At 40.4% G+C, this 27,939-nt stretch overlaps 1 protein-coding gene across 1 annotated transcript in view; it reads right to left on the bottom strand.

Annotated features, from left to right (window-relative positions):
- The window catches only part of TRAM2 (translocation associated membrane protein 2), an 895,653-nt gene that overhangs the window by 35,060 nt on the left and 832,654 nt on the right, over positions 1-27,939 (bottom strand). Inside the window, exon 10 of the mRNA XM_044062384.1 lies at positions 25,867-26,027. Coding sequence (XP_043918319.1) covers positions 25,867-26,027 — 161 coding nt within the window. The remainder of the gene's footprint in view (positions 1-25,866; positions 26,028-27,939) is intronic.

Raw genomic sequence — 27,939 nt, 5'->3', positions numbered from 1 at the left:
TGCAAGACTTGTGTTCAGATTGGTGGCAAAATAAAAAAGAGTATCTTATGCTTGTACATCCACTTATGTATCCTTATCCCACAGGCTTAGGTCACCTCTGTAAGATAACCTAATGGCAAGTTAGGCAAGTCAAGTAAACCTTGACATACCTTGTAGACCTCAGAGATAATACTCCAGAAAAAAAATGAAGCACCAACTGCAGAGATTTGTAGTGCACATAAAAACATCAGCAACACAATGTGCATCTCAACACAGCAGCACATTCTCTACAATGATACAACTATTAGTACATCTCTGCCAATACACCTTTTTATCCATCAGAGAGCTGGAAAATTACCTCACTGGCCTGATGAATTCCAGTTCCACCCAGAACCACACAAACCCTTATCAGATTGGCCATTTTCTCACCAGTGACAGACGTCTGCATGGCTTGAGATAGCATGGATGGAAACAGTATAACGAGTGAAGTAGCCAGGTGGAAAGAAAGTGTTTCTTCAGTAAAACAAAGAAAAACAACTACTGATGTTGTCTTTCAGTAACTACAATTGTTACCACCAAGGATAGTTCTGATAACAGCACTGTTGCAGATGAAAGCACCTGAGTATGGCATATGCAACCCAGGTGATGGAAGAGGAACCTAAGGATTTATTAAATTGACAGTGTGCACTGAATGCATGCTATAAATCTGGCCAGCAGAAAGTAGCCAAGACTCACACTAGTAAAGATACAAACATGCCAGCAAAGAGTTTTTTCCAGACAAAATTATGGCAGAAAGTAAAAGTATTAAAAATTGGGCACAGTAATGTATTTGTGGAAAATAGTTATTCACTGTACACCAGGCAGAAAATAAGTTAAGTTTATCCCCCCAATAAGGGAACTTTGAGAAGCAGGTGACAAACTCAAGCTGTTGTATACAACTATCTATGAATTTGTTTCCTGGAGGATCAAACATATTTTTAAGGCAGAACAAACTTAAGCGGAAATAAAGTTGGTCCAACAAACAGTGAAAGCCAGCAAGCAGAAAAGGACTATGTTTCACACTGTAATGGCAATAACAAAACCCACTAAGACAGACTGCCAGTGAAAAACTTTCCACTGTTCAAAAAAAAAAAAAATGGTTGAGACACAAAAAAATGCACAACAGCTGGCTAGAAGAATCAGGAGTACCTTGGACTTGAACCAGAGACTGGGAGAATTAAACTACCAGGAAGACCAACAGTGTAAAATTAGTGAATAAATGGGATAATGTAAAACATCAATCCCATCAAATACAGAAACAGGCATATGAATTGCAGCTCTGCAATATGAAGAAAGACTGGAATGTAGTTGACTGCGTTAAAGTGGTGGGTAAAATCCTGCTGGAAAGTCTCCCATATCATTCCTCTGCATAAAGGAGGTAACACTAATGAACTTTCTAATTTCCGGCCTATAGCCCTACTATCTCCACTATCTAAAATTACGGAACGTTGTATACACCATCAACTCTTACATCATCTTTTGCAAAATAGCCTACTCGTAGACTCCCAACATGGTTTTAGGCCCTACCATAGCACTTACACTGCCTTCACTCCTTCACAGACATGATCAACAAAAATCGCAATAACAACCTTTTCTCCTCTGCTTTATTCCTGGACCTCTCAAAAGCCTTTGATATGGTCAACCATCAACTTCTCCTAGACACTCTGAAATTTCTCTCACTTGACTCTTTGGCATTACACTGGTTTGACTCTTATTTGAAAGATAGAAAACAAGCAGTCCTCTGGGACAGCCATATATCCTCTCAGCTCCCAGTCACTATCGGTGTCCCTCAAGGATCCATCTTAGGTCCCCTTCTCTTCTCCATATTTATAAATAACCTGTCTACTTCACTCCTAACATCCACTTGTATTCAGTATGCTGATGATTCAACTCTCATCTGTTCTGCTTTATCTCCAGAAGAACTTCACTCTTCCACCCAAAAAGTCTTTACAGCAGCAGAAAAATGGTTTCAACATATCTGTCTCCTCCTTAATCCCAAAAAAACCAAATTACTACTTTTCACCCCAACCCTTAAATCTGCCCCTATCTCCTTTTCCATTGTGTCTGACAATGGCACTATCATTAAACCTGATTGTTCCACTAAACTACTAGGCGTTACAATAGAAGATCAACTAAACTTTGACTGCCACATTGATCTAACCATCAAGGCTGTTAATAAAAAGATAGGTGCCCTCTATAGACTTAAGCCCTTTCTTACTGCAACCACCAGAGTGTCTCTTTCCCAAACTCATCTCATCTCTACACTATTGTATGCCTCTCCATCTTTTATCAACATTTCACAAGCTAACCTTCAGAAACTTGCCACAGCCTACCATAGTATTGCCAGGTTTGCCACAGGTTCTATTACTCCCACTCACCATTGTCTTAATCTCAAAAACCGTAACTGGCTTGAACTTCAAAATCTAATTCTCCTACATCAATTAGTCATCATATATAAAATTCTCCATTACCCCTCTAATACACCCATACTTAATAACCTCATTGTCCCATACAAGAATCTTACCTTACTTCCCTTGCACAGCCAGCAAACTTCTAGTAGCCACTCTTAAATCTCATAATAAAGCAGGTGACTCCTTATTTACTAATGCTGTTGGCTCATACTGGAATAAACGTCCCATAGAACTGACCACTTTAGGCTCATCTCACCTTTTCAAAAAACAACTAAGAAACTATTTTAAATCCCACTGGCTATGCCCCTGCTCTAATCCTGACTGAGCTCAGCAAACAATCCCTCTCTACAGTCCTCTCCATTCACTTCTACTTGCCTCTATCACTACTTCTATCCCTCCAGTGTAGTGCACCTAGCGTCCCACCTGCTTATTAATTTTCCTATACTACCTTTTCTCCTTATACTTGATATATTACTGCAACCTGTCATCTCTCCTTTTATTGAACCCAGATGCTGATCCCTACTGTGCAAATCTCTATCTTAAAACTAGTGCCCCGGCACAAAATGTTTATACTAATTTGTTAATAGTGTAAATATTTATAGACCCTTTACGTGTTACTATTTTTTCTCCTCTTCATTTTTTAGCAGTCCTACTCTTGCAAATATTATGGGATAATGATTCCTCTCTATTGTTTAGTTTCTTGTTAAAGTGCTTCTGCATTGTTACTATACTACATGAGAATATTTCTTTATTTGCTTATATATTTTTGTTTATTGTAAGTCACTAGTATATAGTGGAGCTTTTCTCCTCTGGCCTCTGCTGAAAATGGACATGTATCCAGCCAGACTAGCCCGGTCAACAAATGTAAAATAAATAAAATAAAATAAATACCCTACTTTATGTGATTAATGTTTACAAGGGCAATGAAGGGGCTGAAGAAGCAACCAAGTAAAACACTATTATCTTAGATTTTTTGTATAAAAATCTCATGATGTAACTTGCATGTTATGCTGTAAAACAGTTTTTATTTCAGCTGTACTTCAAATGTTAGGTGGGAAAGTCTCATCAGTGACTGTTGTACATGTTAAAGATACCAAAACAAACATGTTTATTAGCCATTAGGCATTCAAGCTTTACACTGTAACAAAGAAATAACAGCTGGACAGAATCAAGTTAAAATAATGTGATCCTGGGCTGCTGGGAGATATAAAACTGTACTGATTATACTGCACAAAGAATTGAAAAAAATAATTTCCTTTTTTTTTCCCAGAGGTGGATGTCTAAATTAAATGCCCTTAGTTTAAGCTAACAACACTTTTTTTTTTTTTTAGGTAAAGAGGCTTGACAAATACGATAATACAATGAAAGTAATGGGAAACTTTAGATTTGTGTTGCATTTGCAAAGTCATTACCTATTTCATCTATTAACAAAGGGTTTCAGTAGGATAAAAGACATCTACGGGTACAAGCAATTACTCATGACAGGTCTGAACAGTGAGTTCTGAGTGAATTTTACAAATGTTCTTTCACACATCTAAAAAGTTACTAGCTGTTTTGCTCATTACTGTTTTACTTGGAGATGTGAAGGCTGCAGATGTAAGCAATCATGAGAGGTCTGAACACTGTCTGCTGAGTGACATGTACAAGCTATAATGTAATTAACAAGTAAAGGTCTTTTGCAAAGAGTTTAATGAAAATAAATGTAGTCAAACTGTGAAGAGTGAATACATTATACAAGCAGTTGCCTTCCAAGAAGCATCAACACAAACAACAGTGCACAGTTTCATTTATTTATTTAAAAGTAGCCAGTGCAATTTGTCCTATGGTTTACAGTTAATTTTTAAATGTATGCAGACATTAGTTTGGAGAACTTGCTGATATCTGAAGGGGTAAACTTATTATTTTTTTAAAATGTATCCAGTGTTGTGGGTTTGCTATAAGCTATTCTTGCAGAATGCGACAGGTTCAAATGGAGATGTGAAGATGCAACTATATAAAAGCTCAACCTGACTAACATTACTCTGTGCATGTCAGCTAATCATACATTAAAAAGAACGGCCATCTATAATAAATGGAAGTAATAGCTTTCTGTCATAATGGCTACTCTATCCATATTATTATGGAATATAAATGGCCTTGAAGGTATAGACAAGAAGCAGAGTACTGAATTATATTAAGAAATGCAGAGTGCAAATAGCAATTCTGCAGAAGACAAAATATGGAAAGAAATGCACATGTGAACTTGACAAAGATGGGATTTCAGGGTGGACATTCAGAAGACTATCACGGAAAAAGGAAAAGAGAGCAATACTGATTGTTAGAGGCTCCAATAGTGACAGAAGAGGGGAAAAATAGCAAGTTTGTGTAGTTATGTGTTACTGGCAGAAATGGAGGATCATGCGAGCATGTATTTATATTCCGAAAATGTTACTTTAGAGCTTAAGAGACTTTTGTTAGAAATAATAAGCTTTCAACAGGGGATATTTATTTATAGCTGGGGATTGAAACCTGATTGCAATAGTGAGAATTCATTAGGACCACCTAGAAGGGAAATATAACAAAATATAGTAGACTTCTTAAGTATATGAGAATATTTGGTATGCAAGATGTTGAACCTGTAGTAGGAACACAGAATTCACATGTTTTTTTTCAACACCTTTATTGAATTATCACTTGTGATACAGGCAAATTTACATTCATAGAAAAGTAATCAAGCTATATTAACATAAACAACATACATCACCTATATGGCTATATATCATATAATCTACGCAATACTGCATAAATTATTCAAATCCATGCCTTTTTTTAAACAAGACATCTTTATTAAACCATCACTTACTACATAGGCAATCACACATTTATATAAATGAAAACAAACCACATAGACACAATCGCAGTTGCAAGCATTTTACATCACAAACCATACTTTCACACTCTCAGTTGCAAACATTATACATCATTTATAATCTACCCAATCTTTCTCAAACATTACATAGCTCATTTAAGTACTGCTGCCTATTAAACCTCATTCTTCCCTGGTATGTACTGCTCCCACAATTCCACTTTTTCCTATGTAGTTCACTCAATCTTTTCTAAAGATCTCAATTCCAGTTGTTTTATCTGTTACTACACTCACTATTTCCAGTACAGTTGGTTTAGATTTTGATTTCCAATTTTCTAGTAATTGCTTTTTTGGCAGCCACCATTATTAGATACAGCAAGGCCTTACCATGTTCTCGATTCTGTATCACAGCTCAGAAAAAACATCTCCCTCGTCAGACCAATCTGCTCACCTAGCATCTCTCACAGTGTATTCTGCAGGGAATACCTAAAGTCTGCCAACTCCATCTCTGGGAAGGATGTCTACTACACATGAACTGGAATATTTTAGGTATTCCAGAACCAGTTCATGAGTGGGTACACAATTTACCGCTACGGACTGTTTTAGCTTCATTAATTTTGTATCCCAAAAATATCTGAAACTGCTTCAAAATGTTCCACAACACTGTAATGTCTTTTTCTAGTTTTCTCCGGTATAAAATAGCATTATCTGCAAATAAAGCCAGCTTTTATTGACTATCATACCAACTGCATCCTTGAATTTCTGAGTCCCTTATTTTCTTTGCCAATGGTTCTAAATATAACGCAAATAAAGGGGAAAGAGGACACCCCTACCTGATTCCCCTGCTCAAGCATAAATTATCATAGAGGATCTCATCCAGTTTAATTTTTGCCCTGAATCCCTCATATTTCCTCCTACTCAACCTTGTAATTTTTTCAGGAAATGCAAATGCTTCCATTGCCTTGCTCAAAGTCCCAGCTTACTCTGTCAAGTGCCTTTTCTGCACCAAAACCCACCAAAAACAATGGTATTTTATTGCATTCTGCTTCCCTCTTAATAATCAATGTTCTGTTAATTTTATCAAATGTTTGCCACCTCTCCACAAAACCACATTGATCAATATCTGTCAGTTTTGGCATTACTTTTGCCATTCTTTTAGCTATTATAGACATGAACACTTTACAATCATGGTTTAGTATTGGCTTAGTATTGAAATGGACCTGTATGAAGCTGGATCTGATGGATATTTACCTTCTTAGCTACCACTGCTTTCTTCCAGAATGGTGGTACTTCTCCTCTTAAGATACTGTTAAACAAAGCCTTCCAGATCTTCATCAGTTTTTTTCTCTCCTATCTTCCAGACTTGCACAGGAATATCATCTATTCCTGGGGACTTTCCTCTAGATTGGTTATACATCACAATTTTTATCTCATTTCCTCCCGTCCTCTTAGTAACTGAGCCTCATCTACCTCTAACCTTAGCATATTTAATTCTTCCATAAACATTTCCATTTGTATTGTTTCTTGATTTTCACATTCTCTGCCTTATAGAGACTCACATAATTTCCAAAATATTTCTAATACCTCTACAGGATGTCTTCTTACCTTCCTTGTTATATGCTCCCCAAGTCTGGTGACAGCCCTTTCTACTTTCTGTTGCCTAAGTCGTTGTACTAAAAGTTTTTGTGCTCTAGTGTTATCAACAACAGTTGCTCAACAACAGTGCATATTATCGAGGTAATCCCTTATTTTTTGCCTAGCATTCTGCAGTTGGTGGTCTTCTTGTTCTGTGAGATTCTCCCTATTCTGCAATATTTTAACATTTAAATAATTCTTTACTTCTTAAATTTGACTCTCTTTCTTTTATTTCCACTCTATTTTTAAACTCCACCTTAGTCTTATTCTACTCCCTAGCTATATTTTCAGAAATTTCTATCATAACAGCTCCTAAGTAATCTCCACTACACATTCTTTAAATTCCTCTCTTTTCAACAGATAGGTGGGAAAGCACCAATCTCTCATTTGATTTCATTACGTGCTTTTATTTTAGCTATTATTGGTGCATGATCTGAAATAGTTATTGGGTGAGTATGAAGACCTTCAATTAAATGCACACATTCCTGTGCAATATGAATTCTGTCTAGCCTAGCCCAGTTTTTATATCTTGGGGAATATATAAATTCACTCCAAACTCCTACTACTGAATTCAAATTTTCCATGCCAAATATTTTCATATTTTTTTTCAAAAATCTACCATCCTTTGTTATATTTTCCCTTCTGGGCCCCCTAGACATCTTCAGTGCTGCAAATTAAATTCCAGTTCCCACCTATAAATAATATTCCTTGCTGAAAACTGGTTATTTCTCCCAAAATTTTAAAAGCTCCACTATAGCAATTTTAGGTGACATTTAAATACATACCAATGTAATCCTCCTCCCTTGACAGTAATCCCTTAGCACTACAAATCTGCCATTATCACTTTTATCTTCTTCTAATCACTACTGGAGCTCTTCTTGCAATTAATATAAGTACTCCTCTTTTTCTCTGTCCCAGGTATTCTGCTGAATAACCATCCTGAAAACCATTCTTTACCAAATTCACGTTTAGTTCTTTCTAAGCATGTCTCCTATAACATAGCTATTGTCTGTATTTATCTGTGGAGCCATTTACATTTAAAGGCATTAACAAAAGCATCATTGTATTAAAAATGTATTATTCACACCTTTTATGTATAACACCTTTTTTGTTAAATGTCTAGTTCCAGCTTTTGTGTTACATGCATACACTGTTTGGCAGGTTGAACTTTTTTATACAGTTGTTTGCCCTGAAACACGCCCCAATCCCCCTAAAACCTATTAACGTAATACTAACACACATAACTATGTACATCTTCAAATATTGAAGTTTTACCCTCCTAATAGGAACAAAAGTCCCAAACTGACAGCCACACACAGACTTGAGTTAACCAAAAATAAAGATTATCCATACTAAGGCACATGGTACAGCCTATGCTTCTACTAAGTGCTCATTGGTTTTGTCTTATCTTTATAGCTCTCCCAGCTGGGAAATCCCCTGAATGTTTTTAGAGAACAATATCTACCTTTGGAAAACTCCTGAATGCTTTCAGACATCACCTGCTAGCCAATTTATCTTTTTCTTTCTTTTTTCCCCCAGCCAATCACTCTCCACTAGACTGTAGCCAGTTTATTTTTATCAGACTGTCTCCATGGAGACATGAAAACCAGACAGCCAGTTTATCTTTATCAGATGGTTTCCACAGAAACATGAAGACCAGCTGCAGAACTGTTACTGAGCATACATGTACCTGCTAGAAAAAAATATTCAATGTTCCAATTCGTTTACTTGCTCTCTCTTAAAACTTGTTACTAAATTAGTCTAAGGTCCTTAATCCAGTCATTCCCCCATGCTGCAAGAATGAGAAAAAGCACATTAGTTTTTCTTTTCTCATGCTTTTTAACCAGGCTTTTTTTTACATTGCAGTGCCTATATTTCTTAAAACTGAAGAAGAAAGAAAACAAAAAAAGAACACCAGTACCGGTTTACAATCCCCATTACACTTACAAACAGCTGAAAAAATTACTTTACAGTATATAAAGAAAACCCATGTAAGAAAATTGGTACTATTTAAGAAAAAATCTTTACTTACAGCAAACTTTCTCCCTCTTCCCCTTCCCAAAGCACTTTTCCAAATATTAATGACATGAAGTAGGGCATATGCTTTAAAATCTCTCGCAGCAAATTCTGAAAAAGCCCAATATTTACAGATTTTCTTGTTCTGTCATATTTCACAAATATAATTATTGCATTGTAACCCACAGTAAGTTACTGGTTTTATTACTGTTCATCTCTGAAATCTTCTCTCTATTTTTAACATACTTTCGATTCTTCTAGTAAACTCTGGTGCTCCCTTCCTTCTCTCCAACATTTTCCGTTGAAAATTTTGAAAAGGTTTCAGAGGTACAGCCTCTCTGTGGTCTTTATTATCAAAGAACAAGAAGCAGAATCTCCTTAATTTTCACAGCTTACTTTTTTGTTGGGCAAACTTTTGTATTTCCTCATTAGCATGTACTTCAGTAAAAAATTATTTTGTCCCACCAGGGAAGAATACCTTGAAGACAGCTGGGTACAGCAGGTTGAATCTCACACCTGCATCTCGACATTCTCTGAATAGTAGAATAAATTAGCTGCTCTTCTGTCTGGTGTACAATGAGTAAACAATTCTTCACAAACACTATCTTCCACTTTTAATACTTTGTGCTTTTGCCACAGTTTTGTCAGAATCAATTCATTCTGCTGGTAGGAATGCATCTTTGCTACTTAAGGTCTAGGTTGCTTTCTTATAGCATACACACAATCTGCCCTTTCAACTAACAACTCCTGCTGTGTAATACCAGTCCAGTTGGTTACTTGTGCTTTCATAAACTAATGCAGTCTGTTCTTTCCAGCTTCTCTGGTATAGCTGAAAATCTCAGGTTTTTCCTATGTGCTCTATCCTCTAATTCTATTATTTTTTTAAACATCTCTTCCTGAGCAGTCTCATATTCAGCCACTCTTTTCTTCATTTTGACTACTGATTTTTGCAGCTTTATCCTCTCATCTGAATAGTGTTTAAAGTTTCTTCCATTTTTCCAGCCTTTTGTTGTTTATGTTGATATACTTCATGAGTGTTTTGTTTATTTTAAACAGGTCTGTGAAGTTGTCTTATATATCTTCCTACAGGTTACTGAAAGTCAGATCTGAAGGTTGCACTGCTTTTTGCTGAACAGCTGCAGAACTTTCCCCAGTGAGTGCTTCTTCCTCACTTTTTGCAGCTGATTTTCCAGGTCTTCTGTATTTCTTTAATCCTGGCATCCAGGCAGTGCACTTACTAGCCAGTTCCTGAAATTCACCCATAAACACAACTCTACTGGTCTTCTCTGCTGAGTTTCTGTTTTCACACTAGAAGAGCTAGAAATAAGCTGTTACTCAATGTGCAGCCATCTTGAAAGTCCCACAGAATTTACATGTTAATTCCCCCAAAGTACACTAACTGGTCAGGACAGAAATAATTCACAGGAACATGTATGCTTAACTGAAAGCTTTGTCAGACATCCAATAACTATTACAGATCACAAAGCAATAAAAACTTAAATAAAGATGCAGAGTGATAAAGTAAAAATTAGACACCTCTGTTTTCCTACTTATCTGTTAGAAAAGAATTTAAGGAATAAGTAGTGGGAACAACTCAACGGTTATTATGAAAGATAGAAATGTTTTCAGAAGGGATAGCTAGTGAGTGGGAAAAAACAAAAATGGGAATTTAAAAAACACGGTAAAAATATTACAAAAAAGATATGGGGAAAAGCAATATGAATTATACAGAGAAGTTGATAAAATATGAAGTATTGCAGAATAAGGGGACTCCAACAAAACAGGGAAAGAAGTAACTGCAGAGTCCTAAATGGGAAATAAGAGTGTATTTGGAGAATATGCTTAACTTTATAAATGCTGCTGTTAAGCAACTAATTTTTTTACAACTTCAAAGCATGACTTAGGCAACAAAAAGTAGAAGGTGTTGTTGCCAAACTTAGGGAGCCTATAACAGGAAAAATAAACAGATCCTACAGAGGTATTAAGAGATATTTCAGAAAATGTATGAAAAATTGTAAAAGCAGAAGAACGTACAAACTGAAAAAGGTACACATGGAAATGTTTATGGAAGACTTAACTACGCCAATGTTACAGGACGATGATGCTCAACAATTAACTGTTAAGATAAGTAGAGATGAGATAAATTAATATTAACCACCCAATAGGGATGACTCCTTGACCAGATGTCATTCCTCTGAAAGTTTTGAAGTTAATAAGGAATTATACGATAAACTGGAAGGTTTTGTTTAACACTATTTTAAGAAGGGGGCATATCAGCATCTCTGAAGAAAGCTGCTGGGGCTGTATTACTCAAAGAGGGTAAAGGACCTTCGGATACAGCTTCATATACACCCATTTTAATTTTAAACCATGATTATAAAGCATTTATATTTATAATAGCTAAGAATAAGGCAAAGGTGTTGCTAAAACAGATTGATGTGAATTGATGTGGTTTTGTGGAAGGAAGACAAATATTTGACATTAATTGAACGATTATAATCCAGAGGGGAACAATGTAAGAAAATACCACTACTGCTGGGAGGATCTTGATGCAAAGAAAACATTCAATACAGTCAGCTGGGATTTTATGAGTACTGTAATGTGGTATCATTTGCATTTCCTGATGAAAAATATGGTTAATATTGAGGATATATGAAGGGTTCCTTTCTAACTAGCTCTGTTTGTACAAAGCCACCAGGCTGAGGTAGCTTCTTTCCCCTTTATTTGTTTCATATTTATAGACACTGGCACCGAAAATAAGGAACTCATAAAATCAAGTCTATAAATGGTATAATAATCACAAAAATAATGCTATTTGCAGAAAAGAACATGTTGGTGTTATGGAACATTTTGAGACAATTTAGAACTTTGTTTGGGAAACATAAATTAATGAAGATAAAAGAAAAGCTATAGCAGCGAAGTATGTACCCATATATGAATTGGTTCAGTAACACCTATATAATGGAGACATGAAAAGGTGAAGTATTTATGTGCATGGATTAAAAAGAATTATGTTATGACAGATAAAGATGTATGGGAAGAAACTAAAAGATGAAAAAAAGACAATATAAATATTAAAAAAGTGGAAGCTTTTGACAGTGGATGTGGATAGTAAGATACAAGCAGTAAAAAATGTTTTAGTCTGTTTAGTTTTATATAGGTTCATAGGTGTGTATTAGATTAATGGCCCTGGAGCCTTTATAAGCCAAGCCCATAGAAGTGCCCTGGCATCGTGCAGCCCAACCTTAGTTTCCAGTGCCTCTATCAAGTAGAGCCACTGGAGTGATCCCCGGGGTGAACTTTCTACTTCCTATCACTCATCAAGATTTCTCTTGAAGAGGTCTGCTTGACATGTATGGGAAGTCTATTCCAGAGCATAGGCAATCTCTGGGTTATGAACCTGTCCCTCCAGCATGTTCTGTTGATTGTGGTAATGAAGTTGAAGTCTCTGGAGCATGTGGTGCGGAGGATTGGGATTTCTTTAGCTGTAGCATTTCTAACAGAACTGGGTCAGACACGGCTCTGTAAGTCAAGCAGAGATCACCTCTTAGTAGACGATATGAAACAGAGAATAGCTTGAGTTTTTTTTAGTCTGTCCATGTAGGCCATGTGTTTAAGGCCTAGGATCCTCTTCATGAGGTACTTTTGTGGCCTTTTCCAGCTGTTGCATGTGTCTAGTGAGGTACATGCCAAATGGGGTATTATACTCGATGACTGGCCTAATGATGGAAGAGTAGACAGAGATGATGGCCTCCTTCTTCCTGGATGCAAAACCCTTGGTAATGAGATGTGCCATACAGAAGGACTTTCTGACCACAGTGGTAATGTGGTGGTAGAAGGAGATTTTGCTGTCAGCCTGTGTGCCCAGATCTCTTATAAAGCCTTCAGAGTTCAGTGGGCTCCCATTGATGTGGTAATTAGTGGGAACTGAGATTTCCTAAAGGGGATGACGCATTTTTTGGCATTAAGTTTAAATCCATGGTTTTGACACCAGTCATTGGTCTCAGTGAGGCCTTTCTATAGGATGTCTACATCACTTGGGGAGTTAATAATGACTCCCAGCTTGCAGTCGTCTGTGAACTTGGTCAGCCAGAGTCCCCAGGACCGATCCCTGTGGGACTCCACAAGTGACTAGTCGGCAGTCTGACTTGGAGTGCACTACTTTCGCATTGTGGGTTCTGTGAGCCAATTTGTAACCCACTTAGTGATAAAGGGGTTGATGTCTAGTTTGGCGAGTTTATCACTAATTCCTGAGTGGGAAATGTATCAAAGGCCTTGGCCAGATCAAGGTAGGCTGTATGAAAAGAGATCCCTGAGGTGGATTGAAGGGAGAAAATCTCAGAAAGGCCCCAATCCTGGGTTAGAGAGTCTCTCAGGGGTTGGCCTGGAAGGGAAAGAGGGTGAAAAATCGGGGCACTTGTTGTTTTGAGGAGTAGCAAAAGATCGCAACAAGGAGTGCCCCACTTCAGAAAAATCTGATCCACTACAGATTGATTGAGAGACCACCGTGAGGCATCAGAATGGATCTGCTCAGCCTGTCCGCCAAGAGGTTGGACCTGCCGGGATGTGCGTTGCTATCAGAAACCGATGAGAGGAGATTGCCCATTGCCAAAGTCTGCGAGCTTCTCGACACAACGGATAGGACCTGGTCCGCCCTGCTTGTTGATGTACCAGACCACGGACATGTTGTCCGTTTGTACTGCAATAGTCCCGTGGGAAGAAAGACGTTGAGGGGCTGCAACGTTAAAAGGCGCGGGGTCATCTCCAGGACATTTAGGTGGAGATGGTATTCTATGGGTGGCCACGTCCGTGGACCATCCTGCCCTGATAATGCCCCCACCCGATCAGAGAGGTATCCGTAGTGACTGTGGCAACTGGAGGAGGGGAACAAAGGGTCGGCCCTGATGAAGAAGAGGGAAGATATCCACCAATTCAGATGAGTTCTGCACGACTGTGTGACTAAGATTTCGTGCCTCATCGGGAGACTGTGGTACGACCACTGAGTGAATAGCATCCACTGCAGAAGACGCATGTGGAAGCGAGCCAGTGGTAGAAGAACAATGGCCGCAGCCATAAGACCTAGAACCTTCAGTATAAATCTGGCTTTGACCTTGCTGCTCTGCAATAGAATCCGAACGAATTTTTGGATGTCCAGAATTCTTTGATCTGTTAGTCTGGCTAACATTTTGACGGTGTTTAATTCTGCGCCTATAAAGGTGATAGATTGGCAAGGCCGCAGAGAAGATTTTTCGAAATTCCCAAACTCCTGCAAAGCTGCAGAGTGTAGTCTCTGGTCTGAAGAAGCTGACACCTGGTGGTGGCGGAGAGGAGCCAGTCGTCCAAATAAGGAAACACCTGGAATCCTTGACGTCTCAGATGAGCTGTGACCACTGCCATGCATTTGGTAAACACTCTGGGGCTGAAGTGAGGCCAAAGGGCAGGGCTCTGAATTGGTAATGACTGGTCCCTAGCCGAAGCGGAGAAACCTTCTGGAGCGCCTGTGAATCTTTATGTGATAGTACGCCTCCTGAAGGTCTATAGAGGACATGCAGTTGTCCTTGCCAGAAAGGGCAGAATGGACTGAAGCGTGACCATCCGGAATCTTGCCTTCTTGACAAATCTGTTTAGACTGCTCAGGTCTAATATTGGTCTCCAATCTCCCGTCCTTTTGGGGACCAAAAAGAATCTCGAGTAGACGCCGGATCCTACCTGGTCTGCCGGCACAGTCTGGACGGCTCTTTTTCCTAGGAGCTTTGAAACCTCCTGTTCTGCCAAATCCCTTTGACCGGGTGAGATGTCTGGAAGGGATTGTTGAGGTATGGGATACCTTTCGAAGGGATTTTGTAACCCTCGGATATGATCGACTGTACCCACATATCTTGTGAGAGGGAATGCCAGGCTACTGGGTACAGCGAAATCCTTCCCCCGACTGCCTCCAAGGGTGGACAGTCGGGCAACACCTCAGGGATGCTGAAAGGGCTTCTCAGGAAGAGACTCCCTGTTGCCCTGGTTCTGAGGACCCCCCTGCCTCTAGGATCGCGTCTATTATTGTTACCCCTCTGCCGCTGGGGTAAACTGACCATGTGTCCGGTGTAGCTCCTTGGGCTTTATGGAACCACATCTTCCCTCCCTTCTGATCCTTGGGATATGGTCTAGAAGGGTGGAAAATGGACTCCAACGGCAGAAAGAGTTTTACCGTCCTGCTCACACCTGGTCAAGGTATCCTTCACCTGAGGTCCCAACAAAGCCGAACCATCAAAGGGGTATTAGTGAAGGACGCCTTAAAGGGGTCCATAAAATTACAAAGCCGCATCCAGGCTTGGCGCCTAAGAGCAACTCCTGTGCCTGGCCCTGCTCACTCCATCGGCCGCATAGGATATGAGCCGCATGGAGGAGTTGGATAAGGAATTCAGGATTGCTAGCTGTGAGGCAATCTTTCTTGAGCCCCAGCAGCAGAAGGATCCTGGACCACTTCACCCAGTTCCTTGAGAATATCTCTTTGAAGCCTGGTGAAGTGACAAAGGTAGTTCAGCGACGCATAGCAAAGGTCGCTGAAGAAAACATCCGCTTTCCATACCTGTCCATGGTCCTAGAATCCTTGTTAGGAGGATGGACAGGTACTGAAGGATCCGCCAGTTCCTTCTTAGTGGCCGCCACCACCATAGCATCCACAGAGACGCCTTGGAAAGAAACTGTTTGTCCGTAGGGGCTGTAATAAACTTGGATGGTCTCCTGGGGACAGGTTCCACAGAATCTGGAGCCACGCCTTCCGAGCCACTACCTGCATAAGTGGGTCGAAGGCGGAGACACCCAGGAGGTGGAGGGTCGGGATCCAAAGCCTCCAGGTATACCGACTCATCCTCGGAGGGATCAATGGATGGCCAATTCCCCTCTGTTTGAGGAGCTCAAGGATGTCTGAAAAGGAGACATCCTCAGAGGGGATCGTGGGAACCCTCCGACTCATCTAAGTCGGTATCAGATGTAGTAGACTCGGGAGTCTGTGTGTTTCCTTTTACACGTCCTCTTCCGAGGGGTTCACTTGCCGGATCAGGTGAAACTTACGAAGAGGAGGAAATTCCCAATGGGGAAACCTGGGGCGATGGATCCCTGGGCCTGAGAGCAAGAGGCTGGCAAGAGGTGTCTACAGGCACCGAAGAGGGAGGAGCTAGAGGGATGGACCGTTGACCTGGCTCAGTAGCCAGGACACTCCTCATCACCTCAAAGGCTCCCCTCCCCGGGAGACCAGAATATCCCCGATCCGAGGATACAGGAATTCCTGGCTCCACTGAGAGGGAAGGCTCCGAGGCCGATGTCGGTGCCGAGCTTACCAAAGCCGAAGCCCCGAGAGGGAGAGCGGGGTCGGACAAGGGTCCGATGCCACTAGCCCCCTTGGAGCCGACAAGGGAAACCCGACGACCGGATCCCTCCAAGGAAGGCCTCAAGGAGGAGATCGGCGCCGAGGACGACGGAGCCGAAGGATGTATCGGCTCCGGCGCCGAAACAGTCGCTGTCCCGAGAAGCTCCGGCTCCAAACTCTGGTGTGGAGTCAGAGGAGGAAGTTCAAGGGGTGAAACAATAGCCGAAGTCTGCTGAGACGGGCTATGGAGCATTTGGGCCAGTGCCTGCGACTTCAACAGCCTGCTTACCACCCTCTCTAAGTCGTGGTCAGACAGCCTGGAAGATCTCGAAGATCGGCTCCGATGGCTCCACTCCGACAAAAGAGGAGACCCCGGAGCCGAGTGGATACTCTGCAACGAAGGGGGCCGAGATCTCTTTCAGGACGAAGTCATCGGAGCCGAAGTCCCCTGAATTCCAGATGGAGCTGAAGGTTTCTCGGCTCCGACGCTGGATAAGGTGTCGGCTCCAGCTGGAGCCGACAAGGCCACAGTAGACCGCGTGTCGGAACCAATCGGTGCCGAACCCACTACTTTGGAAGCAGATAGATCGGTTCCAGCCGGAGCCGATCTCGGCTCCGACGGAGCCGGAGCCACCGGAGGAGGCTTGGATACTGTAGCCTGAACCTTCGGTGGCTTAGAAGGTTTACCAGACCCTGTTTTAGAGGGAGAACCTTCTGGCTTAAGTAAGCCACGGAGGATCAACTTATTCCTCCGTTCCTGCAGAACTCTCTGGCTAAAAGAGTGACACAAAGCACAGGAGTCCTGCAGGTGCAAAGGCCCCAGGCAGTAAACACAAGAAGTGTGAACGTCTGTCAGAGACATTTTCTGACAGCACGAGTCACACTTCTTAAAGCCTGAGACCTTGCCTTCCTTTGACATATTTCTAAGGAAGAAGTCACACACACACCCCAACAAACACACACAATTAATCCCCTAACACACAGACACACAGGTAGGGATTAACCAATGGGGTCTAGGCCTAACTAAACTTTTATACAATTACCAAAGGAATTTAAAAGTTTTGAACTGAAGGGAATAGGGTGGGCTGTAAACACACTACACACTATGAAAGTAGAAACAAGGGGGAAATAAATCCCTAACTAAGCTTTTTTTGACAAAAAATTACTTACCTCAGCTGGCAAAGGAGACCTCTTTCGCTAAGCGGCAAACGAGATCTGAGGTAGTTCCGCCTTGCATCATGGGATATAGGGTTGCCTCGAGCTGGTAAAAGGAGTTCTCAAGCTAAAGCAAGTGCCGAGTCGGAGCCGAGGATCGGCTCCGAACCCATCCAGCAAGAATGAAGGCGAGATTGACAACTTAACATGATAGAAATGTTTTCAGAAGGGATAGCTAGTGAGTGGGAAAAAACAAAAATGGGAATTTAAAAAACACGGTAAAAATATTACAAAAAAGATATGGGGAAAAGCAATATGAATTATATATAGAAGTTGACAAAATATGAAGTATTGCAGAATAAGGGGACTCCAACAAAACAGGGAAAGAAGTAACTGCAGAGTCCAAAATGGGAAATAAGAGTGTATTTGGAGAATATGCTTAACTTTAAAAATGCTGCTGTTAAGCAACTCATTTTTTTACAACTTCAAAGCATGACTTAGGCAACAAAAAGTAGAAGGTGCTGTTGCCAAACTTAGGGAGCCTACAACAGGAAAAATAAACAGATCCTACAGAGGTATTAAGAGATATTTCAGAAACTTTATGAAAAATTGTAAAAGCAGAAGAATGTACAAACTGAAAAAGGTACACATGGAAATGTTTATGGAAGATTTAACTATGCCAATGTTACAGGATGATGATGCTCAACAATTAACTGTTAAGATAGGTAGAGATGAGATAAATTACTATTAACCACCCAATAGGGATGACTCCTTGACCAGATGTCATTCTTGTGAAAGTTTTGAAGTTAATAAGGAATTATACTATAAACTGGAAGGTTTTGTTTAACACTATTTTAAGAAGGGGGCGTATCAGCATCTCTGAAGAAAGCTGTTGGGGCTGCATTACTCAAAGAGGGTAAAGGCCCTTCGGATCCAGCTTCATATACACCCATTTTAATTTTAAACCATGATTATAAAGCATTTATATTTATAATAGCTAAGAATAAGGCAAAGGTGTTGCTAAAACAGATCGATGTAAACTGATGTGGTTTTGTGGAAGGAAGGCAAATATTTGACATTAACTGAACGATTATAATCCAGAGGGGAACAATGTAAGAAAATACCACTACTGTTGGGAGGATCTTGATGTAAAGAAAGCATTCAATACAGTCAGCTGGGATTTTATGAGTACTGTAATGTGGTATCATTTGCATTTCCTGATAAAAGAAATGGTTAATATTGAGGATATATGAAGGGTTCCTTTCTAACTAGCTCCGTTTGTACAAAGCCACCAGGCTGAGGTAGCTTCTTTCCCCTTTATTTGTTTCATATTTATAGACACTGACACCGAAAATAAGGAACTCATAAAATCAAGTCTATAAATGGTATAATAATCACAAAAAATAATGCTATTTGCAGAAAAGAACATGTTGGTGTTATGGAACATTGTGAGACAATTTAGAACTTTGTTTGGGAAACATAAATTAATGAAGCTAAAATTAAAGCTATAGCAGCGAAGTATGTACCCACATGTGAATTGGTTCACTAACACCTATATAATGGAGACTCGAAAAGGTGAAGTATTTATGTGCATGGATTAAAAAGAATTATGTTATGACAGATAAAGATGTATGGGAAGAAACTAAAAGATGAAAAAAAGACAATATAAATATTGAAAAAGTGGAAGCTTTTGACAGTGGATGTGGATAGTAAGATACAAGCAGTAAAAAATGTTTTAGTCTGTTTAGTTTTATATAGGTTCATAGGTGTGTACTAGGTTAATGCCCCTGGAGCCTTTACAAGCCTAGCCCATAGAAGTTCCCTGGCATCGTGCAGCCCGACCTTAGTTCCCAGTGCCTCTATCAAGTAAAGCCACTGGAGTGATCCCCAGGGTGAACTTTCTACTTCTTATCACTCATCAAGATTTCTCTTGAAGAGCTCTGCTTGACATGTATGGGAAGTCTATTCCAGAGCATAGGCAATCTCTGGGTTATGAACCTGTCCCTCCAGCATGTTCTGTTGATTGTGGTAATGAAGTTGAAGTCTCTGGAGCATGTGGTGTGGAGGGACTGGGATTTCTTTAGATGTAGCATTTCTAACAGAACTGGGTCAGACACGGCTCTGTAAGTCAAGCAGAGATCACCTCTTAGTAGACGATATGAATAGCTTGAGTTTTTTTTTAGTCTGTCCATGTAGGCCATGTGTTTAAGGCCTAGGATCCTCTTCATGAGGTACTTTTGTGGCCTTTTCCAGCTGTTGCATGTGTCTAGTGAGGTACATGCCAAATGGGGCATTATACTCGATGACTGGCCTAATGATGGAAGAGTAGAGAGAGATGATGACCTCCTTCTTCCTGGATGCAAAACCCTTTGTAATGAGATGTGCCACACAGAAAGACTTTCTGACCACAGTGGTGATGTGGTGGTAGAAGGAGATTTTGCTGTCGGCCTGTGTGCCCAGATCTCTTATAAAGCCTTCAGGGTTCAGTGGGCTCCCATTGATGTGGTAATTAGTGGGAACTGAGCTTTAACAAAGGGGATGATGCATTTTTTGGCATTAAGTTTAAATCCATGGTTTCGACACCAGTCATTGGTCTCAGTGAGGCCTTTCTATAGGATATCTACATCACTTGGGGAGTTAATAATGGCTCTCAGCTTGCAGTCGTCTGCGAACTTGGTCAGCCAGAGTCCCCAGCACCGATCTCTGTGGGACTCCACTCGTGACTAGTCGGCAGTCTGACTTGGAGTGCACTACTTTCGCATTGTGGGTTCTGTGAGCCAATTTGCAACCCACTTAGTGATAAAGGGGTTGATGTCTAGTTTGGCGAGTTTATCACTAATTCCTGAGTGGGAAATGTATCAAAGGCCTTGGCCAGATCAAGGTAGGCTGTATGAACTGTCTTACCCTCATCCACAGCTCTGGTGACTGACTCAAAGAAGTCAACCATTGAGCAGGCATGATCTACCTTTCACAAAACCAAACTGCATGGGATCTAGAGTTTGGAGATTCACTTTATCTTTGTTAATTAGGTCCATGATGATGCGTTCTATAACCTTACATATCAGACTTGTCAGGCTAATGGGGGATAATTCCCAGGGTCTGTAGTTGCTCCCCCTTTATGGAGAGGGATGACTGTAGCAGTACGCCATTCTATAGGGACAAAGCCTGAGGTGAGGCTGTGTGATTGAACAGGGCACACAGATGTGGTGGCAGTTCACTTTGTAGTTCATGTAGAACACAGCCAGGGATACTGTTGGGTCCCATGGAAGCTGTATTCTTGGCCTTGGACAATGCAGCTTTTACCTGTGCTGCAGTAATGCTGGGTGCCTGGCATTCCTCCAATATTGTGATTGGTCCTTTTTGGAGTGGGGGGGGGAGTAAAGTTGGCACTGAATTTGTTGGCCAGTATGTTGGCAATATCTGTTGGCTCAGTATAGGAAGTACCATTGTATAGTAACTTAGACTAAACCTGGGTATTGCCGTGGAGATTCTTGATACAACTATAGAAGGCTTTGTGGCTGTTTTTAGTGTCTGCTGCATATCTACCTTCATAGCGGACTTTACAGGTTTTGATGAGGGATCTCAACTTTTTGTTGAGGCTAATAAGGGAGTTTTTCCAGTCTTGGGACTTCACCTTTTTGAACAACAGTTTCTTCCTTCTGCTGTAAGTTAATGGCAGGGGTCTACCAGATTGGCTTCCTTTTCTGGAGGAGAGCATCTTGGTTCTGTCGGGTATGTTTAGTTCCATGCATTTATGTATGTGTTCGTACAGTGCATTGGTGTATGATTTGGCAGTCATGCATCTATTTTCAATTGGCATGGGTACTGTGAAGTTAGCCACCTCTGTTTTTAGGAGCCCAAAGTCAGCTTTGCAGAGGTTTTTCATGGCAATTACCTTTGCGGGGGTGTGGGTAAGATGTGGATTTCCATGGTGATTAGTTTGTGGTCGGATTTAACCAGGGAGGAATTGAATATTGGTGTAGAGCGAAGGTTGCCCATGTTTGTAATAACCAGGTCAAGGATGTTGCTTCCTCTAGTGGGGGTAAGAATGAGCTGGTCCAGGGCATTGGAACTGAATTCCAGGAAGCATTGGGCCAGTGTACTGATGCGTGAGTAGTTTTCCCAGATGATGGAGGGGTAGTTGAAGTCACCTTACATGAGTGTTGGGTTGTACCCTAATAGTTTCCAAGGTGCTTAGGAACATGAAGTGAGAGTCTTGGGACATGGTTGGGGACCTATAGCAGGCTACGACCTGAATCGCTGTCTTACCCAATGTTAGTTATATCTAAAGTATCTGAGATGAGTTATGCTGGGCTACTAGTCCGGAGGTGTGCATATCCTTTATGAATATGGAGACACCACTGCCTTTGGATCTTTGGTCCATGTTCTGGGGCTGAAAGGTGTGAAATCAGTTATAGCCTGGTAGCTCAGGGGTGCTTTCTGCTGCTTTAAACCAGGTCTACATTACAGCACAAATGTTGATGTTCTCCATTATGAGGAGTGCTTCAAGCAAGCGCATCTTGAAATTTAGACTTCTATCACTGAGCAGCATGACCCTCAGATTGCATTTATTTATAGCCGTTATGGTGGTAATTTGGCCTTTGGAACATCGCCTAAAAAGGCACTATAGAGGTGGCCAGTATCCAGAAACCAAGGGGTGACAGATGCAGGCCATCTCTGGCAAAGCATCGAGGTCTGTCAATCATGTCATCCCAAGCAGATACTGGATCCCCTTAGAATGACACCAGAAACTTAGCCAATTGTTGAAGTCAATCATTTTCTGCTTGTACTGCGGTATCATTCTGGGTGATGACAGGATGCTGCTCAGGGCTAGGGTCATACCTGCCTGGGCCACATAATCCGAAATCTCCTCCATGTCTCTTTTCAGGTAGTCCAGGGAGGTGCGTCTCAGGTCATTCACACCCACATGGACAGTGACACAGTCATACTTTTACTTGTTGTGGAGTGACCTAAGTGTGTGTGTGTGTGTTGTGTGTCAGATTCTGGCATCTGATAGCTGACTGTTACCTTCTTATTCAACCTAGTGAGTGGGACATCAGGGTGCCTCACTATCAAGTCACCTGTGATTAGTGTATTGGGAAAGCTGTTTTGCTTTAGGGGCTTAGATTCAGGGGCACACTGTGTAGGCAAGCTATGTGTCTTGTGGTGGTCGAGTGTGTTTCTGCCTTGGAGGCCACTGCTGTTTGGGTAGATTTATATTGACAGCCTCAGTGAAAGTGGATGTGTTGTTTGTATTATGTGAGAGCTCTTATGGTGTGTGTTCTGGAGGGCTATGTGTTGCATGTGGTGTGGTGCAGGTGTTGACCTTCTCCTCTTGACCAGCTATTCCGGTGTTGGCTTGAGAGTGCATGGCTTCCCATTTGGAAACATAAGTGCATCTCTCACAAGTCTGAGCGTTGGGAGGTAAGAGGAGAGGGTTATCTGTCTACATGAGGCAGTTGCTACACTGCCTCAGAATGCCCAAGTTCACCAGGTTAATAGGAGAAAGCATAGGGAACTGACCTTTAGACATGCCAGGAGGGATAAAGGTTTTTATTAATTGATTCTGATGAAGTCCCTGTTGAAAGGAAGAAAGCGCTCAATCCGTGTGTTTTAACTGTGGAAAAATAAACTATATCTGTTGTAGTCCATGGTGCAAGCAGTGTGTGACTTTTCTTATTAAAGTCTGTGCTGAAACAGGCGCCAAAGGTGGTATAATAGCTGACAGAACCAGGGGAGGGCGCTGTGGCGATAGGCCTGGGTTCCGGAGACATTATAGGTATTTTTGACTTAGGTTTACCCGGGTCACCAGAGGGTGATAAGGGTACAGAATGTGGTCTTTTCCCGTCTTTTCTGGGAGTGGGGGGCCCTCCATCACAGAAAGAGCCTCTGAAAAGGGTGTCTTTAGGAGGCTCTTCAGGATCAACTTGTTTTTTCGTTCATTTAACGTGCGCTGACTGAAACCTTTACAAACAGAACATGGGGGCTGCACAGAGAGATGGGGCACCCCTAAACAATATACACAATCATCATGTAAGTCACTGTTAGGTATTTTCTTACTACAAATATGACATTGTTTGAAAGCACAAATAACTTTCTTCTCAGACATAATGAAGCACCCAGAAAACTCACAGGTTGTAAAGAAAAGGGAAGAGTTTTTTTTTTTTTTTTATGTAAAGGTAGAAGAGAAAGAAAGAAATACCAGCGATGGTATGAAAAAATACCCCAAAGGGTAGGGAGAAAGGCCGTACCACAAATGGTACCAAAACTACCAACAGGTATTAAGAAAAATGTTAAAAGGTTTAGCAGTAGAGCTCAAACAGTAAGGGTATGTAGAAAGGGTAGAGGGAAAAAGAATAAAACACTCACTAAAGAATAAATGACAGTAAAACGTCAAAAAAGTTGAACTTAGCTTGAGAGCTGGCTTGAACGCTGCTTTACGGTGACATGGCAAACGAGATCTGGGGTAACAGGGAGAATGGTATCATGGGTAAAAGCTTAGCTCGAGAGTTTTTGGCTGGCGTGAGCTTAATATATGGCCGGCACGGTTCCGAGGATAACAGATTCCCATCAGTGATGAATGGGATGAAGATTAACAACTTCAGATCACAGGTTAAAGCCTGATATGTTAATAGTATAACAATTTTCAATTGTTCACACAACTGCTGTGCACAGACAAATTTAAAACATGGAGGTTGCCTAATATAATGTTCCAATTCCATCTTATTTGGTATTTTATTTCTTTAAGCGATAGCAAGAATGTTAAGTACAAGGAATTGAAAAAAAAATCTTCCCATAACTTTTAGAGTTCATTAATTTACTAGCTGTGATAAATTATACTTTTATTACAGTAAAGTCAATAATAAATTACAAATATTGTCCGAAATTGACTAGCCCTGCAGATAAATACAGAGAAAATATACTACACAGAGATGAAAGATAACAATAATTAGTCTAGAAAACATAACATTAACTCATTCTAATGCATACTGATGTTATGTTTTGTCAAGCTTTGCTTATATTATATTTAATTTTGTTTATTTACTAGGGTAGGGCACTGGTCATAAGGGACCAATTTCAGGCACAGCCTGGGTAATTACAAAAAAAAAAAAAAATACAGACATTAATAAAAGCAACAAACAATTTAGTAGAATGCAATTCTGACAGACATTTGCAAAGAAGAGAGAAAAGTGAACTATACAGTCTTATAAAAAGAAAACCATGAATTAGATTATATTTACTTGGAAGTTACTGTTGAAGCTAGTAGGTCTTGCACATGACAGCACTTGTATAGTTAGATTTTGAGAATTTGTTTTATATTGTTCAGCCTATTTTTTACTTCAAAATCTGAGATATGTATAACATATATTGTTAACTATACTGATGTTTCAAATGTTTAGCTATTAAATAAAGAGAAAAAAAGAGATACATGGCCAGCCTTGTAAAAAACAGTAACCCTGAATCACTTTTCTGAAAATACAGAGCTAATCCTTGAAGGTTTGCTCTATAGAATCTGAAGACTATTTATCAACATGGACTGTAAAGTTCTGTTGAAGTTCTTTACTTTTCCATATGATTAACTCGTCACTTGGTTTACAAGTCAAAGTTCATCAGACAGAGGGAGCTGGGTACAAATCCCTACCATAGAAGTATGGGGGGATCATTATCCACAAATATGGAAGAGTTAAGTTCTACAAAAACCTGTGCATAATTCTGCAAATCCATCCCCCAAGATTTTAGTTAACATATGGTGATAAGTGCAAAATGTCAAATGCAACATAAGCACTAGTGTTATTCATTTATAAAGCGTGGAACTAACTGATTAAACTCTGAGAATGTGAGCAAAATAATCTTACAACAGCAAATTTCATATACAAGAACCTTGCAGAAATATGTTTGTCATAGCGAGGTTCTTGTGTATGAACCTTGCTGTTAAACAACTACACAAACAATGCACTGCAACACATGCATTACAGTAATTTACAAAGTATACCTCTCATCAACCAACAGTATTAAAAGTTGCTAATCACTGTCTGCTGTGCTGACACAAAACTTTTAATGGGAAGTCTAACACATGGCACTATAAAACACCATGATAGAGCCTCCAATCACAGTTAAGCTTTTGAGATGGATGCAAAGAAATTCACCTTTTGAGCTTTGCTTTCAAAGTGAATTTGTTGTTGACATTCATTTGTTGGACACGATTTGGCTAAGAGGATAAATGTAATCATAATCCTCCTCATTATACTTTGCAAAGTACTCAGCATGGATTATACACTAAACATATCCATAAAGAAAAGGCTCCCACAGGATAGTGGCATACATCTTCCATCTCTGGCTCCATCACTTCCCATATGTAAGCAAATACTGGCTTTCCTTCCTTTAATTTCTTTGTAGTTTTGCTTGACCACCATCAAGTTTTTACTTACCAGGCTCTTTTTTGACCATTTTTGGTTGCTGCTTTGATAATGTAATCCTTTTTCGCATGTTTTGTTCAAGATGATTTTCTCGCCAACGCCGCAGTTGAGAATGAATAAATCGCCACATCATCCAAACCTGGGTGGCACACACAACAAGAAGGATGCACATCCTATATTACAGGAGAAAAACAATAATTTAAGTACAAATTGGTCTACTGTTGGGTTAAGTAGAGTACAGTTGAGTAAATAATTCACCATAACAATAGATACATGAATACATGGATCACTGCTGCAGCATCATTCATCATGGACTGGAATTAGTCATAGGTGGACTATAACATCCACTTAGCCAGCCAAATTTCCATATCTTCAGGCATCCCAAGAAGTGGCTGTCTCCCTTTGAAAAGGATATCAGTAGGACTAGTGATGCAAAAAAGCATTTCATCCCATCTTTTTTTGTTTTTCTATCTGGAAATATAGGGCAGTCCTGGGACAGTCAGGTAGCAAAGATCTTCATTCCTCAAATTAGGTGTGAGAGAGCAGAAAAAAATGCAGTGTAGTACAGAGAAAAGGTATGCCAACAATCAAAAATGTTTGTGATATGAAGGTTGTTGTGAGGAAGCCTGTACTGCTGCAGTGACTCAAACACCTGCCCACACAGCTGTATGATGCAACTCATAAGAATCATTGCTGCAGTAGGATCCAACATGGACGGGAATAGTACTAAAGCAGTGCAGATCCTAACAAGACTAAGGTAAGGGAGCTCGCATGTCCTTCAATATTGCCATGGCAAAAAATATCTGTATTCTCGCAATGAATATAAAACAATGTTTAAAAAAGTGGGCATGGAGGCGGAAGCCCAAATGCTGAAATAGCCAATGAATTAACCTTGATGGTGGAGTAAAAGGCTAGTAACTTACACAAATACTGTAAAACCAGAGAAACACTAGTCCTAAATTGGTGCTGGTTATGTTGCTGGCGCCAACTAGACATGTTCCACTTGCTAATACATTACTTTCAAGTAGCAGGCTTTCCTGTCTGCGTTAGTATTTGGTGCACATTACCGGGAATTAAGACCATCATCCAGGCAGTCAGTTGAAGATGATCAGGGTGTATCAAACACCCCTATTTTTGTGTAAGTAGATCCATTTTGTAAGGAAGCCTGTGGTGATTGCCCCTGGCTCTTTGCAAAAAAACAGAAGATGTACAGGTGTGTAAGTGGGATTTTCAAATGATCACTGCTGCAATAGCCTTAGCTATACTAATTATATCTTGCCAAGGATAAAACAGATAGGCAGCTTCCAAAGGTTCTCGGCACCTTCCACACACCCAAACTGTCAGTCATCTTGAGACGAGCTGACTAAAAAGACAGGTTTGGGTGTCAAGCCCTCCACAGGTTTCATGCCAATAGAGACAGGGAAGCTGCACCCTGAAAGGAAAATGCAAGGAACAAGAAAAAGTAAAGTTCACACTCTGGATAATTAATGCAACAAAAAAATGGAGGAGGGTGCAGCAGTGATCTTTTGAACATCTATCGTCAAAGTAAAGTTTTACTTACACAACTGTACTATGTTCAGAATACTGATCAATGCTACACTAGCCTTAGCTATATGGGTAGATTACCCTAACTTACTACATTTGGGAGGTGGAAAGAGAAGGGTCCAGGAACCCCCACAGAATGAACCTATAAAAGCTTGCTCTAGATCTAGAGAAGGAATCAAGCTTACAGTGCTTTGTAATAGCACATACAGAGGGCCAAAGTTGTTGCTTCTGGTTTACTCTAGGAATCCAACCCTATTCAAAAAGCCATAGACGAAGCCAAGGACTTGGTAAACTGGGCTTTGACCCTGCCTGGAATAGTTTTGTTGTGGTGAGTATAACTAAAAGTAACAGCCTTCGACAACCATCTGGAAATAGGCTGTTTTGACATAGGATGCTCCTCCTCCTTACCTTCACAAAAATTAATAAATGATCCAAAGATGTGAAAGTTTCAGTTCTGTCAAGATATTACCCGGGATGGCTGTGGAAATCTAAGGTATGGAGTATCCTTTCTGCCTAATTTTGATATTCAGGAAAGAAAAT

The sequence above is a fragment of the Protopterus annectens genome, chromosome 2.part1 (assembly GCF_019279795.1).
Source record: "Protopterus annectens isolate FY-2018-M chromosome 2.part1, PAN1.0, whole genome shotgun sequence".
In the NCBI taxonomy this organism is placed as follows: domain Eukaryota; kingdom Metazoa; phylum Chordata; order Ceratodontiformes; family Protopteridae; genus Protopterus; species Protopterus annectens.
This window is presented reverse-complemented; position numbering and strand designations above follow the sequence as displayed.